The sequence below is a fragment of the Sinocyclocheilus grahami genome, unplaced genomic scaffold, assembly GCF_001515645.1.
Source record: "Sinocyclocheilus grahami isolate Dianchi unplaced genomic scaffold, SAMN03320097.WGS_v1.1 scaffold638.1, whole genome shotgun sequence".
Taxonomy (NCBI): Eukaryota; Metazoa; Chordata; class Actinopteri; order Cypriniformes; family Cyprinidae; genus Sinocyclocheilus; species Sinocyclocheilus grahami.
In genome coordinates, this window is record NW_015505817.1 from 34,016 (window position 1) to 48,228 (window position 14,213).

Here is a 14,213-nt window from a genome sequence, read left to right on the forward strand (position 1 = left end):
GTAATTAATTAAGGTAAAGGGGTGCAGAGCCAGTGGTGGTTTTGTAGGCAAAAATTAATGCCTTGAAATTTATGCGAGCAGCTACTGGTAGCCTGTGCAAACTGATAAACAGAGGTGTGACGTGCATTCTTTTCGGCTCATTAAAGATTAATCTTGCAGCGGCATTTTGGATTAATTGTAAAGGTTTGATAGAACTGGCTGGAAGACCTGCCAAGAGCACTGCAATAGTCCTGGACAGAACAAGAGCTTGAACAAGCAGTTGTTTTGTATGTTCTGAAAGAAAGGGCCCCATCTTCTTGATGATGAATAAAGCAAATCTGCAGGACCGGGCAGTTTTAGCAATGTTGTCTGAGAAAGTCAGCTGATCATCAATCACAACTTCAAGGTTTCTAGCGGTTTTTGAAGGCGCTATGGTTGATGTGCCTAACTGGATGGTGACATTTTGATAAAGTGATGGGTTTGTTGAAACCACAAGCAGTTCTGTCTTAGCCAGGTTGAGTTGAAGGTGATGGTCCGTCATCCAACAAGAAATGTCTGTTAGACAAGCTGAGATGCGAGCAGCTATCGTCGGATCATCAGGATGGAATCCACTGTATATACACACAAAAAGAAAAACAAGTAGATAGAATAGAAAAAATAGAAAGCTAGTGTTATTTTTATTTATTTTTTTTATAAAAAATAAGATAAATAGATAAAGTAGAAATAGAATAGAAAGTGCTAGAGTTAGAGGGTCAAATAAAGATGGAACAGATGTGTTTTTAGTCATTTCTTGAAGATGGCTGAGGACTCAGCTGCTCGGATTGAGTTGGGCAGGTCATTCCACCAGGAGGGAACATTTAATGAAAAAGTGAAAGTGATTTTGTGCCTCTTTGAGATGGCACAATAAAGCGACGTTCACTTGCAGAATGCAAGCTTCTAGAGGGCACATAACTCTGAAGTAATTAATTAAGGTAAAGGGGTGCAGAGCCAGTGGTGGTTTTGTAGGCAAAAATTAATGCCTTGAAATTTATGCGAGCAGCTACTGGTAGCCTGTGCAAACTGATAAACAGAGGTGTGACGTGCATTCTTTTCGGCTCATTAAAGATTAATCTTGCAGCGGCATTTTGGATTAATTGTAAAGGTTTGATAGAACTGGCTGGAAGACCTGCCAAGAGCACTGCAATAGTCCTGGACAGAACAAGAGCTTGAACAAGCAGTTGTTTTGTATGTTCTGAAAGAAAGGGCCCCATCTTCTTGATGATGAATAAAGCAAATCTGCAGGACCGGGCAGTTTTAGCAATGTTGTCTGAGAAAGTCAGCTGATCATCAATCACAACTTCAAGGTTTCTAGCGGTTTTTGAAGGCGCTATGGTTGATGTGCCTAACTGGATGGTGACATTTTGATAAAGTGATGGGTTTGTTGAAACCACAAGCAGTTCTGTCTTAGCCAGGTTGAGTTGAAGGTGATGGTCCGTCATCCAACAAGAAATGTCTGTTAGACAAGCTGAGATGCTAGCAGCTATCGTCGGATCATCAGGATGGAATGAGAGATTTGGAAGCCGCTCTTGCCAGTCTTCAACAACTGAGAGCAAGGTCGAATGTCCACTTCTGAAGCCAGACTGGTTGCTGTCGAGGAGGTTGTTCTGTGTGAGAAAGGCAGAGACTTGGTTGAACACAACTCGTTCAAGTGTTTTTGCAATGAAAGGAAGAAGGGAAACCGGTCTGTAGTTCTCTAAAAGAGATGGGTTAAGAGTGGGTTTCTTAAGTAGTAGGGTTATACGAGCCTGTTTAAATGTTGAGGGAAAACCTTTTAGCAGTGGAGGCATTAGCAGAGAATGAAGAGAGGAGTGATCGATATACGTTTAGGTCTGTAGGATTTTGTGATTTGCGCCATACTGTCTCTGCAGCTCTGAGCTTAGAACGATATTCACAGAGAACATCAGACAGCCACGGGGCAGAAGAGGTGGTACGGCCTGGCCTGGAAGACAAGGGGCAGACAGTGTCTAAACCAAATGTAAGAGTGGAGCGGAAAGAATCAGTATCACTGTTCGGATTCACTAAACGAGTTTCATTTGAGTCTGAACGAGATCGAGAGATCTTCTCGTTCGTGAACGAGTTGAATGAACTGCTACATCTCGTTCATGAACGAAATGAATGAGAGTGTACCGGGTCAGTCGGCCATTTAGCATGTCAATCTCGATCAGCAATCAGCAGAAAGCAGATGCAAAGCGCAGTTATAGGTACTGTGCACATACGCTTGTTTATATATTCATATTTCGCATAAAGAACATGACTCCACGTTTAATCCCCGATTTATGAATGAATGTGTAAATGTCTGACTAAACAATTAAAATGTTAATTATGCAAGAAAACCTTGTGCTTTGGTCATCTGAACAACTTATTTAGACTTTATTTCTTTAATGAGTAGATTATGCACACATTTTAATAAAGCCAAATCAGTTTTTGTAACAAGTGGATACGTTCGTTGACTTAAAACACAAGACATAAGACACTCTTTTTCGCCACCTGCTGGCGTATTTATGCAATAAGAAGAAATTGTCACTGAACGAATCGATGAACGAATCTGAACGAATCATTTTGGTGAAGGAACTGAAAATGAACCAATCTCTTGAAAGAATCAAAATTTCCATCACTACTCTGAATTGGTCTATTACTTACTATTGGAGAAAGCGTAACGGCTAACTTGGATCACGTGTTGTGTAATAACCAATCACATTACAGCCTTGACGTCATTGAATTTCAGTCAGAGCTGTGCGACACTCAATCGCTGTTTACGGATCCCATAGGAATGAATGAGAGTGCCGTAAACTGAATCCCACCTGTCGCAAAAAGTCAGTGACTTCTCTTATAAAACGGCATTTTTTTTCGTGGTAAACTCTAAAAATAGTTAAATCCAAAATTATTGTTTAGTGTAAAACATGTTACATGTTAAAAAAGCTGTTTATAAAACTTAGTGAAGCCTCTCCTCCATTGACAGCCATTCAAAAAAAAAATAATAATAATAAATCCGTTAGCATTAGCCGTTATGGTTTTTTGTCTAATGGTTGCAGGCTTGCCTTCTAATGGCTTTTTTCATAAGCGCAGCTCAGCTTTGTTTATAGCGGTAATTAACCCAGGAAACACAAGGACTGTGTCCGAAAACTCTAAAATGCTGTTTTGATATCCCACAATCCTGTGCGCTCCATTCCGTGACGGTTGAGCTAAAAAATAAAGATGGCGTCTGAAAGTTGCGTTTGGTGGTCAGTTTGTATGTAAATGTATATTTCTGACTAACGTTTTGCACTTTTGATGTTATTTCTAGCGAGAAATTAGTATTATAGTAATTAAATATTCGTTTAGTTATCACCAAAACACGTTCTGTTTTGTTGTAGATCATTAAACCGTTACGCTTTCGAACGCAGCTCGTATCTTTGCTGTTCGTAAGCGCCATCTGCTGGCAGAGAGTGAGTTTGCATCTCGTTCAGTTGTTAGCTTCATTTACTGTATGTAGTTATTCTGTGTCTCTCAGAAGTTTGTTCAACTCGGTTATATACATTTGTTATTCGTGGTGATTGTATAACCTGTCACTAGCTCTTACTCTCATAGTAGAGTAATCTTTCAGTTATGTCTCTGATTGTAAAAAAAACTATATTTTCTGTATTTAAATGAAAAAAAAAAACATGTGATTTTACAATTTCCTACGTCTTGTCCTGCATACAACACAGACAAAATACAATACAAACTACACTGCTGTTCAGACGTTTTTTTTATTAATACTTTTATTGAGAATATTGATTTCAAATTTCTAGCAGAACAAACAGATGAAATATATCCATATACGGTATACACAATAGAGAGGAAAAATAAATCGATGCATAAAATAATAAAAATGAAAGAAATGAACTGTTAGGTTTACAGGGGAAGAATAATACATTTTAATAATTTATTTAATCAAGGACACCTTCAATTGATCAAAAGTGACAGATAAGACTTTTAAAACAAAGTCATGTTCTAAAAGATTTACATTTCAAATAAATGCTGTTATTTTGAATGTTCTATTCATCATAGAATCCTGAAAAAATGTTTCCATAAAAATATTGGGCAGCACAACAGTTTCAACACTGATAATAAATCAATATATTATACTGATTTCTGAAGATCATGTGACTCTGAAGACTGGAGTAATGATGCTGAAAATACAGCTGCGCATCACAGGAATAAATTAAATTTTTTAACATATATTCACATAGAAAAGGTATTTTTAATTGTAATAATATTTCACAATATTTGTGTTTTTCTGCTGTATTTTAATCAAATAAATGCAGTCTTGGTGAGCAGAAGAGACTTTCAAACATTCAACCATCAAAAATGTAATAAATCTTACTGACCCCAAGCTTGTAATGATAGTGTACATTTATATCCCATGCTCTGTAGGCTCATTATATTCCTGTTGTCAGTTATGTTATATGTGGTTTTGTGGCAGGGTGTACCCGGATGTGGTTCCAGCCGTCAGACGGTGGAGGCGTGGAGGTCTGAAGGTCTTCATCTACTCCTCAGGAAGTGTGGAGGCGCAGAAGCTGCTCTTTGGCTACTCTGTCGAAGGAGATCTCTTAGATGTAAGCTTGATCAGTGATAATAAGCACTATTCTGAACGGCACGATGTCGTTTCTCGTGCTCGCATGAGATTCAGATCTCTTTAGTCTCTAGTCTGGATGTGCATCGCCGAACCCGCTGGGCTTATTAATGTGATTAATCATGTAAGGAGTCGTGTCCTGTAGGCTAGTCATTATTGGCACTATTCAGATGCTGTGTCACTCTGAAGTGGCTTATTTTGCACTGATGTCCAGCTGATTGTACATTATTGCCGCTCCTACAGTGGCTTTTATGATTATCAGAGTCTACTTATTGATTAGTTTCCTTTTTTTTAATAAGATGCCAGCAGTAATGCTATTTTATTAGTGGTGTTAGACTATTGTAGTATTTATTAATATTTTCAATTATCTTTTGTATTTTTAGTTTTAATTTGAGGTAAAATTCCAGTTTTCTTGTGGGTTGCATTATTTAATTCAAATGGTTAAAAAAAAGTAAAATATTTGAAATACTAATATTTTGAATTAACTTTTAGTTCTATCAGTTTTCATTTTAGAAAAGTATTATTATTTGTCTTTAGCTGTAATGCATTTGTATTGTAATTTTAGCATTTTTAGTACTTCAACTTATTAATTTCAGTTATTTACCCAGGCTAAGTTAGTTTTTCCATCTAATATTTGTATTTATATATATATATATATATATATATATATATATATATATATATATATATATATAAATAAATACATACAAATATTAGATGGAAAAACAAAGTTGGCTATAATATATATATATATAAATAAAGGTGACAACACTGGTGTGTTGTTTTTCTCATTAGTTCTATTTTATTTCGTTTCTTTAATTTCTATTTTATATTTTTATTGATATTTTTCTATATTAAATAACACTTATTATATTTCAGTTAGTTGCTAATGCTAAGGCAGTATTTCTAATGTTCTTTCTTTTTTTACATTTAATATTTATATTTTATTTCAGTTTTATTTGAATTGATGTAAATGTTTTTTTTAATAGTGTTCATTTTTGTAATCACTGGCGAGCAGTAACCACCAAAAGTTTTTCTTTTCTTTTTTTACCAAGAAAGTCGTCAAAAAGGTCTTAATCCGTAATGAAGCTTCACCAGGAAATAATAAAAATAGCTTTAGTTATGGTATTTCAGTAAAGGTCAAAATAAGTAATGCATAGTGATCTAGAAAGGATTATAAATGACAATCACATTGATCCCTTTACTATTAAAGCCAATAAACTGTGATCCCTCCGCAGGGAATATTAGAAATAAAAGTGTTTGCTTGATACAGATTCACAAGCTTAAATGAGTTGATGTAGATTTGCAAGTTTAGAATTTTTACATTTATTTTCTCAGCTGTTTGATGGTCACTTCGACACTAACATTGGTGCCAAAGTAGAAAGTAAGAGCTATGAGAACATCGCGGAGAGGATTGGATGCCAACCGGAGGAAATCATGTTCTTAACCGACGTCACACGAGGTGCGTGCACGCTTTTCATTTTCAGTACACGCTTGTGCCACAATTACATGAGGCTTCAGCGTCACTAAATCTCCCTTACAGAGGCAAAGGCAGCAGAGGATGCTGGGGTGAACGTGATCATGGTAGTTAGACCTGGCAACACGGAGTTAACCGAAGAGGAGAGGAGCCATTATAGAGTCGTCACATCTTTCAACCAGTTAGAGCTGATTGGGAACGTTTGACAGCGCAGAACTGCATCGGATCATGTGAAAACCAGCGGGTACTATGTGTTGTTATTCCGCTGGACTGAAACGCCAAGCCTCCCAGGTGCTTGTTTTTTACACTGAAACCCATCTGTGAATTATCATGCACTCACATTCTCTTCGAATGTTTTATATGCGGTGTTAATGTGTAGCATATGACATATTCATGTCTTTATCCCCCACATGTGCAGTGATATAAAATATGATGACCTGCCAACTAGACACGGGTTTAGTGTGATTGTACCTCATGTCTTATAAACCTCAGTCTTAAATGTTGTTGTAAAATTTTATTCCAAACGGACACATCGAACAAATCACATTTGCTACATTTAGATACACCAGCACCCGAGAACAGATGTCTGTTTTAGTAACAAAATACAGGATCATGACCAATCTCAGAGATGTTTTACAATACTTAACATCAAGTATAAAAAGCTGCATAAGCTTCTTTTAAGATTATGCAGGACCGGTTTAAAATGTAATGCGGTTACACGAATACAAACCATCTGTGATTCAATATCGAAGGTACAGTTCACCCAAAAATAAAAATGGCGTTTACATTTACTCACCCTCAGTTTGTTACAGACCTGCATGTTCTGTTGAACACAAAAGAGGATATTTTGAAGAATGTTGGTGAGCAAACAGTTGACGGTAGCCATTGACTTCCATTGTATTCTTTTTTTTTTCGTTCTATGGCTACCAGCAACTGTTTGCTTACCAACATTCTTCAAAATATCTTTATTTATGTTCAACAAAAGAAAGAAACTACAGGTTTGGAACAACTTGAGGGTGAGTAAATGATGAGCAAATTTTAATTTTTGGGTGAACTGTCCCTTTAAATGAAGTTTCCAAATCTGTACGCGGTGTAAAGCTTCTTCGGAAGCTCTTAGATCTTCCACAGAAAAAATAACAGCGTACGGATTTGAAGTGACAACAACAGAATATAAACCGAATGTTTCTTAACAGATTATCTTGCCAAAAACTGTTCCTGTATTCAGATGTTCTCCTTGGAAGTGTCCTTGTTGCTTCGCTCATCTGACACACAAACGTGGAACACGTCACAGTAAATCCTTGTGCATTTCGTGAATTTGTTGCTTTTGCGAAAGCCTATCTACACATTCAAAAGACGTACTCGTCCGGAGGCCTTTCTAGAGAGATTACATTCAGCTGACATGCAGGACTGAACGCTGGAAGAGACTAGAGCTGGTCAGACTGGTACTCGGAGACCTCGGAGAAGCTTTCGGAGAGGCTGAGTGGAGGCTCCTGCTCGTCGCTGCAGACGATCTCGAAGTGGTAGTGGCGAAACTCAATGGCGAACGTGGCCAGGTACGTCAGGAAGAACATGACCAGCGCCCACTGAGCACGGGCCGCATGCATGTGCAGCCGCTGAGCCATCAGAGTGAAGTCTGAGGTCTGCCGTCAAGGCTGGAATATGGGAAAATGTGTAGAAGAAGTAGGGGGTTAAACTCAACTGTGCTATGTTGGGACACCATGAGTATGAAATAAAATGCACTTTTAAAGGGATAGTTGCATTACCGCCACCTATCTCTCAAATGAACCATTGACACTCCTAATTGAGATTGTAGATAGAGGGCCAATGGTCCATTTGAGAGATAGGTGGCGGTAATGCACTTATAAGTGCGATCCGCTGTAAAGCAAGACGAAGACGCGAACGCGCTCAGGACGTGCTCAGGACAGTTGGACATTGCGGCGAATCAGAGGTAAAAAATTATATAAATACTGTTCTTTCTTGCACAGACCGATCGTTTCGTGTCTTAAGACATCAATGTATCGTCACGAGCCGCAGGGTTTCATTTGGTTTTGTCTGTGTATGTTTTTTTTCCTCTCGAAGGCGTGGAGCCCATCCACTGCCATTATATGACTGACAGACTGCAACGGTTTGAGTTAAAAATCTCAGTTTGTGTTCTACTGAAGAAACAAAGTCACCTACATCTTGGATGCTCTGGGGGTAAGCAGATAAACATCACATTTTCATTTTTGGGTGAACTATCCCTTTAACATACTATCTCTATTTTAAAAATGTATTTGGTTACCTCTTGTAGTACACTTGAACCCATCTTTCATACACTCAAGTGTACTACAAGCGGTGACTAAATACATTTTTTAATACAGAGATAGTATGTTAAAAGCCCATTTTAGTTCATTTTCATGGTGTCCCAAAATAGCACAGTTGAGTACACTTAGATGTACTAAAGAATCATTTTTAGTATGTCAAGTACAAAATTAGTGTGTGTGAAAATAGAGCACTTTAAGTACATTATGGAAGTGCACTCTCTTTTTAAAATATTTTTTTGTTGTTTTTTTTTTTACACCTGGGATACTGTATATTCACAATAATCTGGTGATCGAGCAACATTGACCGCAACAATAGCTTAAACCTGCCTAAGGTGGTTAGCTTGTCTGTTTTGATGGATAAGATGATAGTGTACCAACTAAACCAGCTTAAGCAGGGTGAAATCTGATTCATTTCTGTGAATCAGGTCAGATTGTCTGATTCAGCGATTTCTTTTCTGTCATTCTGTCATCATGTTCACGGATATCTTTGTATGGAAGCTTGTTTTTGCCTCTGAATAAAAATAAAAAAGGTAATTGCAATATTGCAATGTTCAATTCTCACTTATTTTGTTTTATGAATCACGCATTTTTGAGTGATAAAGTCAGAATAGCATGATATAAATTTGCAGTTCTAAGAAAAATTCAGAATTGAAAAGTTTCAAATGACTTTTTTTACTTGGTGTCAGAAATGGGCTTCCTAGCTTAGTGAGAAACAAGTACACTTAAGCTTTTTTTATCATGGAAATAATATACTTTCAAAAGAATATACTGTTCAGTGCAAACTGAACGTAATGTTTTCGGACACTTAATTACACGTTGCTGTTAAATGAAAATGTATTGTAGTTTAAATTCATATTAAATGAAATTAGCTGAGCTTTTTGACCCACTTAAGTAGGACTTAAGTACATCTTTATATGTAATTTCATAATTACTTCTATTGTCTTTAAAATAGTATCAATGTTAAAGTGAACTGCTGAATGTACTGACAAGCATTTATGGAAAACAAATATTTTAATAAAAAAATTTTAAAAGTTGCATGTCATATTTAAATATATTTGTAATATATATATATTTACTACACATTTGTAGTGATCATGTTGCAATTTAGTATCTTTAAAATATATGAACTTTTAATGTAATATTGAATAACACGCTACATTTAAAATTATAATCAAGTACTTTTTACATGCGCTTTAGTATGTTAGTCAGCACTTAAAATTAAAGTACGGCCAAATATTAAAATAATAATTGCTTTAAATTTGACATTACAAAGTGCACTTTTTGTAAGTGTGTTATGAAACGTAGGTTACACTTGATTTTGTTACTTACAATAGGATTCAGGGTTTGGTGTGGGGTTAGTTGCATGCAATATACACGTACATGAAAGAACCGTTTTTACAAAAATAAAAGCACTTATTTTTTGCAAGGGGTGTGTATATAAAATAGAAATTTTTTTCATGCTTTGTTCTAATGGTGAAATGCCTTTTTCTACATTTTTTATGTTATACATTTTTTTAAAGCAATTTTGGATCTCTGACAACAGTGGGTTTGTTTGAAATGACATATTTAGATATTTCAGAGCAAGATGTATAATGCATATCATCAGAAACCGAGACGTTCTGGCGTTATCACCCAACCCTATCATTTACTTGCAGCTAGATTAATTTCTTTCTGCACAGTCGACAGTGTCAGTGCTCGCAGAGGAAGAAAAAAGGATACAAAGCAGCATGCAGGAAGTTACAGCTCCGGACAACAGGAAGCGAGGGATTCCTGCTCGCCTGCCTTCATTCCTCAGGTTGACCTTTAGGGTCATGAAAGACTGGACCCAGCAGAACAGTGTTCCTAGGCCAAAGGTCATGGACGTGCCAATGTTGTGCAGCTCCTCATCGTTGGACAGCTAGATCAGCAAAAACAAACGAGGTGTTAAGGTGAAAATAGATCACTTAAAAAGTAATGCAGAATTAATTTCATTCATTTAAATGTGTAGAAATGTTTCATTTTGGCATGAAAGAATATCTGTTAATAAGTGGCTCAATATTTTGTTTGCAAAACAAAAAATCATACCTGGAAATTCCCAACTAAAGTCATACCAAAGCAGGCAAGAGACAAAGCCACCAGACTGCCGATGTTGAGCCAGGGTTTATGCACTCTCGGCTTCAGCTGCAGATATCGCAGCACTCCCAGAATGAAGCCTGGAGCCCGAGAGACCATGAACATTTATTTCAAACAATTCTACATTCATTCCAAGATGTAGATGAGTTTGTTTCTTTATCAGATTTGGAGCACTGCATCACCGTCTCGCCAATGGAAGTGAATGGGTGCCGTCAGAATGAGAGTCCAAACAGCTGATAAAAACATCACAATAATCCACTCCAGTCCATCAGTGAACATCTTGAGAAGATGAAAGCTGTGTGTTTGTAAGAAACTAATCCACCATTACGCTGTTTTTAACTTCAAACTGTTGCTTCCAACTAAAATGCATGCCTTCTATTCATAACATTGCTTCCTCCAGAGAACTGTCGTCATGGGGCCGTTCCTCGTACCTCGCTGAATACATCCGAGATGATCTATGATCTAATCGTGATAACTGATCTCTGGCTAATTTGGTTCTTCAAACGAATTTGCGGATTTGATTCAAACATCTGGATTAAGTTGTCTAAGATCAGTGCGCGTTCTCGTGTTCCCCGTAAAGGGCAGATGTATCGATACTCGAGACCACGATCAGCAATCAGTGTTGCCAACTGCTGTCAATTGAAAGCAGCTAAAACTGTAGCTAAATGTCACTAGATGACATCACAATGGCTATATAAAGATGAACGTAGATCAGTGGGCAAGGTGAGAACTTAGATACGGTTTATCCAAGAAGTTGCTATATTTGTCCCTAAACCTTTGAAAAAAGTCTCAAAAGGGGTGGGGAAGTCACTGAATCTAGCTACAAAATTGCTAAATTGGCAACACTGTCAGCAATGCAGCGATTGGCCGGCGGCAAGACAGCAACGTAAGGACATCATATAATTAAAAAAGACACCTGACGGGAAAACTTGACACGTTTCTGGAAACAGCCAAGCGAACAAAACTACATAAATGTAATAATAGATCAATGAAATGTGCTCTGTTTTTATAGATTTTTCTACGTGATTCTACAGGCGTTTCAATTTTTATTTCAGTGTTGTAATTAGCAATTCATTTAATTTTATCGGTTTGTTACGTGACCGCATTAATTCAAGTTTCTTTAGTATCTGCGTCTCCTGCGCTCCAGCAAGCCACGCCCATAATATCTATCAGCACTCAAATTAATGCACGGCTCAGATTAACTGTACAGCATGTGTGTAAGACTCCAATACAATTATAGAGTTATTATTTCATCACGGATACATTTTTGAATGAGTGAACCTGGCTGTGTCTATAGTGTTATAGATGATGACTACACAACATTATAATATTTTTGTATTCATTTTTAAATGATTATTATTGTAAGTTTCCGTCCCTGGATCAGAAGGGTACACTTCTAATAAAGCAGCAGTGGCTGGGACAGATTTTAAGTATCGGTTCCGCTTACAAAGATGCGATCTAATCCTGTTTACATGAAATAAGCTGCTCCCGAGCAGGTTTAAGCGTACGGACCTGTTGACGGCAAGTCTGGGATGAGCTTCGAGGAACCAAACAATCCAAGATCACGCCAAATCATCAACAATCAAATCCAGCTAACTGAGTTAGCCACGTGCGAAGAACAGACCCCTGGTCTGAATCAAGAGAGAAATCTGCAAAAAGAAAACAGTCCAAAACCGCTCTAATATGTGGCTGGATTTTGATGTGAGAGACAACAGATGATGGACTTTGTCTCTGGAGGAAGCGTTATTATAGACTCGTATTTTAGCCAGAAGTGACAGTTTAAAGTTTATGATTTGTTTCTTACAAACACACAGCTTTCGTCTTCTCCAGATGTTCACTGATGGACCGGAGTGCTGTGGATTATTGTGATGTTTTTATCAGCTGTTTGGACTCTCATTCTGACGGCACCCATTCACTGCAGAGCATCCATCTGATGAAGAAACAAACTCATCTACATCTTGAATGGTCGGAGTAAGTTTTAAGAAATTTTCGTTTTTTTTTGGTGAACTATTCCGAACTAAACTGCTGTTCATATGATGTTGGTGGACAGTGCAACAATTGCATCAGGCTACAATTTCAGTGCATATGAAGTAATGATTATAGTAGTCGTTAGCTCTTAGCTCTTTCTGTTTATAAGACCAAGTCCTCTGATAGGATCTGAGCACCATTCATACCTACAAAGGCTGCCATGTTCATGACTTGACTGAACACACAGCTGGCAGGTGGAGCATTGCCTGCGATGCTAAACAGCAAAGACAGCGCATAAGAACATTTCTCAACCTCTAAACAAATCGTGCAATTCATAATAACATTCATACAGATTTACCTGATATATGGAGGAGATTTCGATTCTGACCTCCTAGGAAAATCAGTTTGAAGGAGGCATAAATATTGATTTCTTAGATGAAATAATTGGCTTGCGATAGAGGGATATGTCCTTACTTGTACTCTGCACTGAGTGGGGTGATTTTCTCATCCTCCACAGCAATGAAATACCTGTTTAGAATGAAATTATATAACATTTATCTTAAATCATTGACCTGGAAACAGACAAAGCAGGTGTTGGATACTCACACCACCCAGAGACCAGCAGCTGTGAAGAAAGAAAACATTACAGGCAGAAACACCCATGGGCTGCACTTCCTCATGTCTCCTTGTGAACGTCAATAAAACAGCCCTGCAATAAAACCAACAGCATATTCTAACATCCTACATTCATACTCTAACAAATGCATCACATTTAAAGTGCAACAGTGGCTGCCCCATTTTTATATTTTTTTTATATTTTTTCCTTACAAATGTTAGTCCATTACAGATTACTTTATGAAAATTGTAGTTAGTAATGTAATCTGGGTTACTCATTTTAGGTGCATTCTGACTACTTTTTAGATTTATTTTACATGACTTTTACCTATAACTTGTTTTAAACATACCATAAAATGTACCACATTTATATTTTTTTTAAAAAGCACAATGAAAGAAAATATATTTCATTCTTTGATATCATAAAATGCATTTAACATTAAGCTTTTCAAATCTAAATAGTACAACGCACAGTATGATTTTTTGTAAGGAAACTTTAAAAGAGAAAAGAAATCAAACAATTATAAGTAAATTGCTGCCATTGTGAATAATACGTAATCATGTAATCCATAATAAGTAACTAATCGGATTATGAGTATTTTAAAATGCAATAGAATCTAATTACAAGTGCTTACTTTTTGTAAGAGCCAGATCACATGTAATCAGTTACTACTCGGCTCTGGTTATCCAATCATTTTCTTCAAATGAATTTCAAAAAAAGATTCTTCAATAAAAAGTTATTTGCAACATTAGACCATATGATTTAAAAATGTAAATCTGAATTAATGAACTACTGATCTCACGAAGCATTGTGAGTTATGTAACTGAATCAAAAAAGGATATTTATTGCAAGTTTATTCCAAAAATTGTAGTTTTTACCTCTTGTTAAAGAAGTGTGCTTAATTCTTCCGAAAGTGCACTTGTAGTGTACTTATTTTTTTTAAATAGTATATATATATATTTAATATATTAATAGTGTATATATATATATATATTAAACTGTACTTGCAGGTAATATATTAATGAAATAAAAGGCAGCTTAATTGTACTCAGAGTGCGTAGTTTTGTGACTGCCTTAACACATTTAAAGTGATAGTTCATCCAAAAAGAAAATCCGGTCAACATT

The 14,213-nt window shown here is 36.6% G+C and overlaps 2 protein-coding genes across 3 annotated transcripts in view; one reads left to right on the forward strand and one right to left on the reverse strand.

Moving 5' to 3' along the window:
• The window catches only part of enoph1 (enolase-phosphatase 1), an 11,308-nt gene extending 4,417 nt beyond the window's left edge, over positions 1-6,891 (forward strand). For both annotated transcript variants that reach the window (XM_016241889.1, XM_016241890.1), the window contains 3 exons: positions 4,463-4,595; positions 5,951-6,074; positions 6,156-6,891. In XM_016241889.1, the coding sequence (XP_016097375.1) occupies positions 4,463-4,595; positions 5,951-6,074; positions 6,156-6,295 (397 nt within the window). In that variant the 3' untranslated portion in view covers positions 6,296-6,891. The remainder of the gene's footprint in view (positions 1-4,462; positions 4,596-5,950; positions 6,075-6,155) is intronic.
• Positions 6,892-7,101: 210 nt separating this feature from the next.
• On the reverse strand, positions 7,102-13,331 carry LOC107558260 (transmembrane protein 150C-like). Its single transcript, XM_016241891.1, has 7 exons — positions 13,079-13,331; positions 12,947-13,000; positions 12,831-12,863; positions 12,679-12,746; positions 10,457-10,584; positions 10,112-10,289; positions 7,102-7,722 (listed from the first exon to the last, which is right to left on the reverse strand). The coding sequence occupies exons 1-7, from the start codon at positions 13,150-13,152 to the stop codon at positions 7,514-7,516; spliced, it is 744 nt and encodes a 247-aa protein (XP_016097377.1). The 5' UTR covers positions 13,153-13,331; the 3' UTR covers positions 7,102-7,513.
• Positions 13,332-14,213: the final 882 nt, after the last annotated feature.

Coding starts and splice junctions, on each gene's coding strand:
- LOC107558260 (XM_016241891.1), bottom strand. CDS start 13,152: ATGAGGAAGTGCAGCCCATGGGTGTTTCTGCCTGTAATGTTTTCTTTC. Junction 12,747..12,830: donor AAATCTCCTCCATATATCAG/GTAAATCTGTAT, acceptor TTTGCTGTTTAG/CATCGCAGGCAATGCTCCAC. Junction 10,290..10,456: donor CTTTAGTTGGGAATTTCCAG/GTATGATTTTTT, acceptor TTGCTGATCTAG/CTGTCCAACGATGAGGAGCT.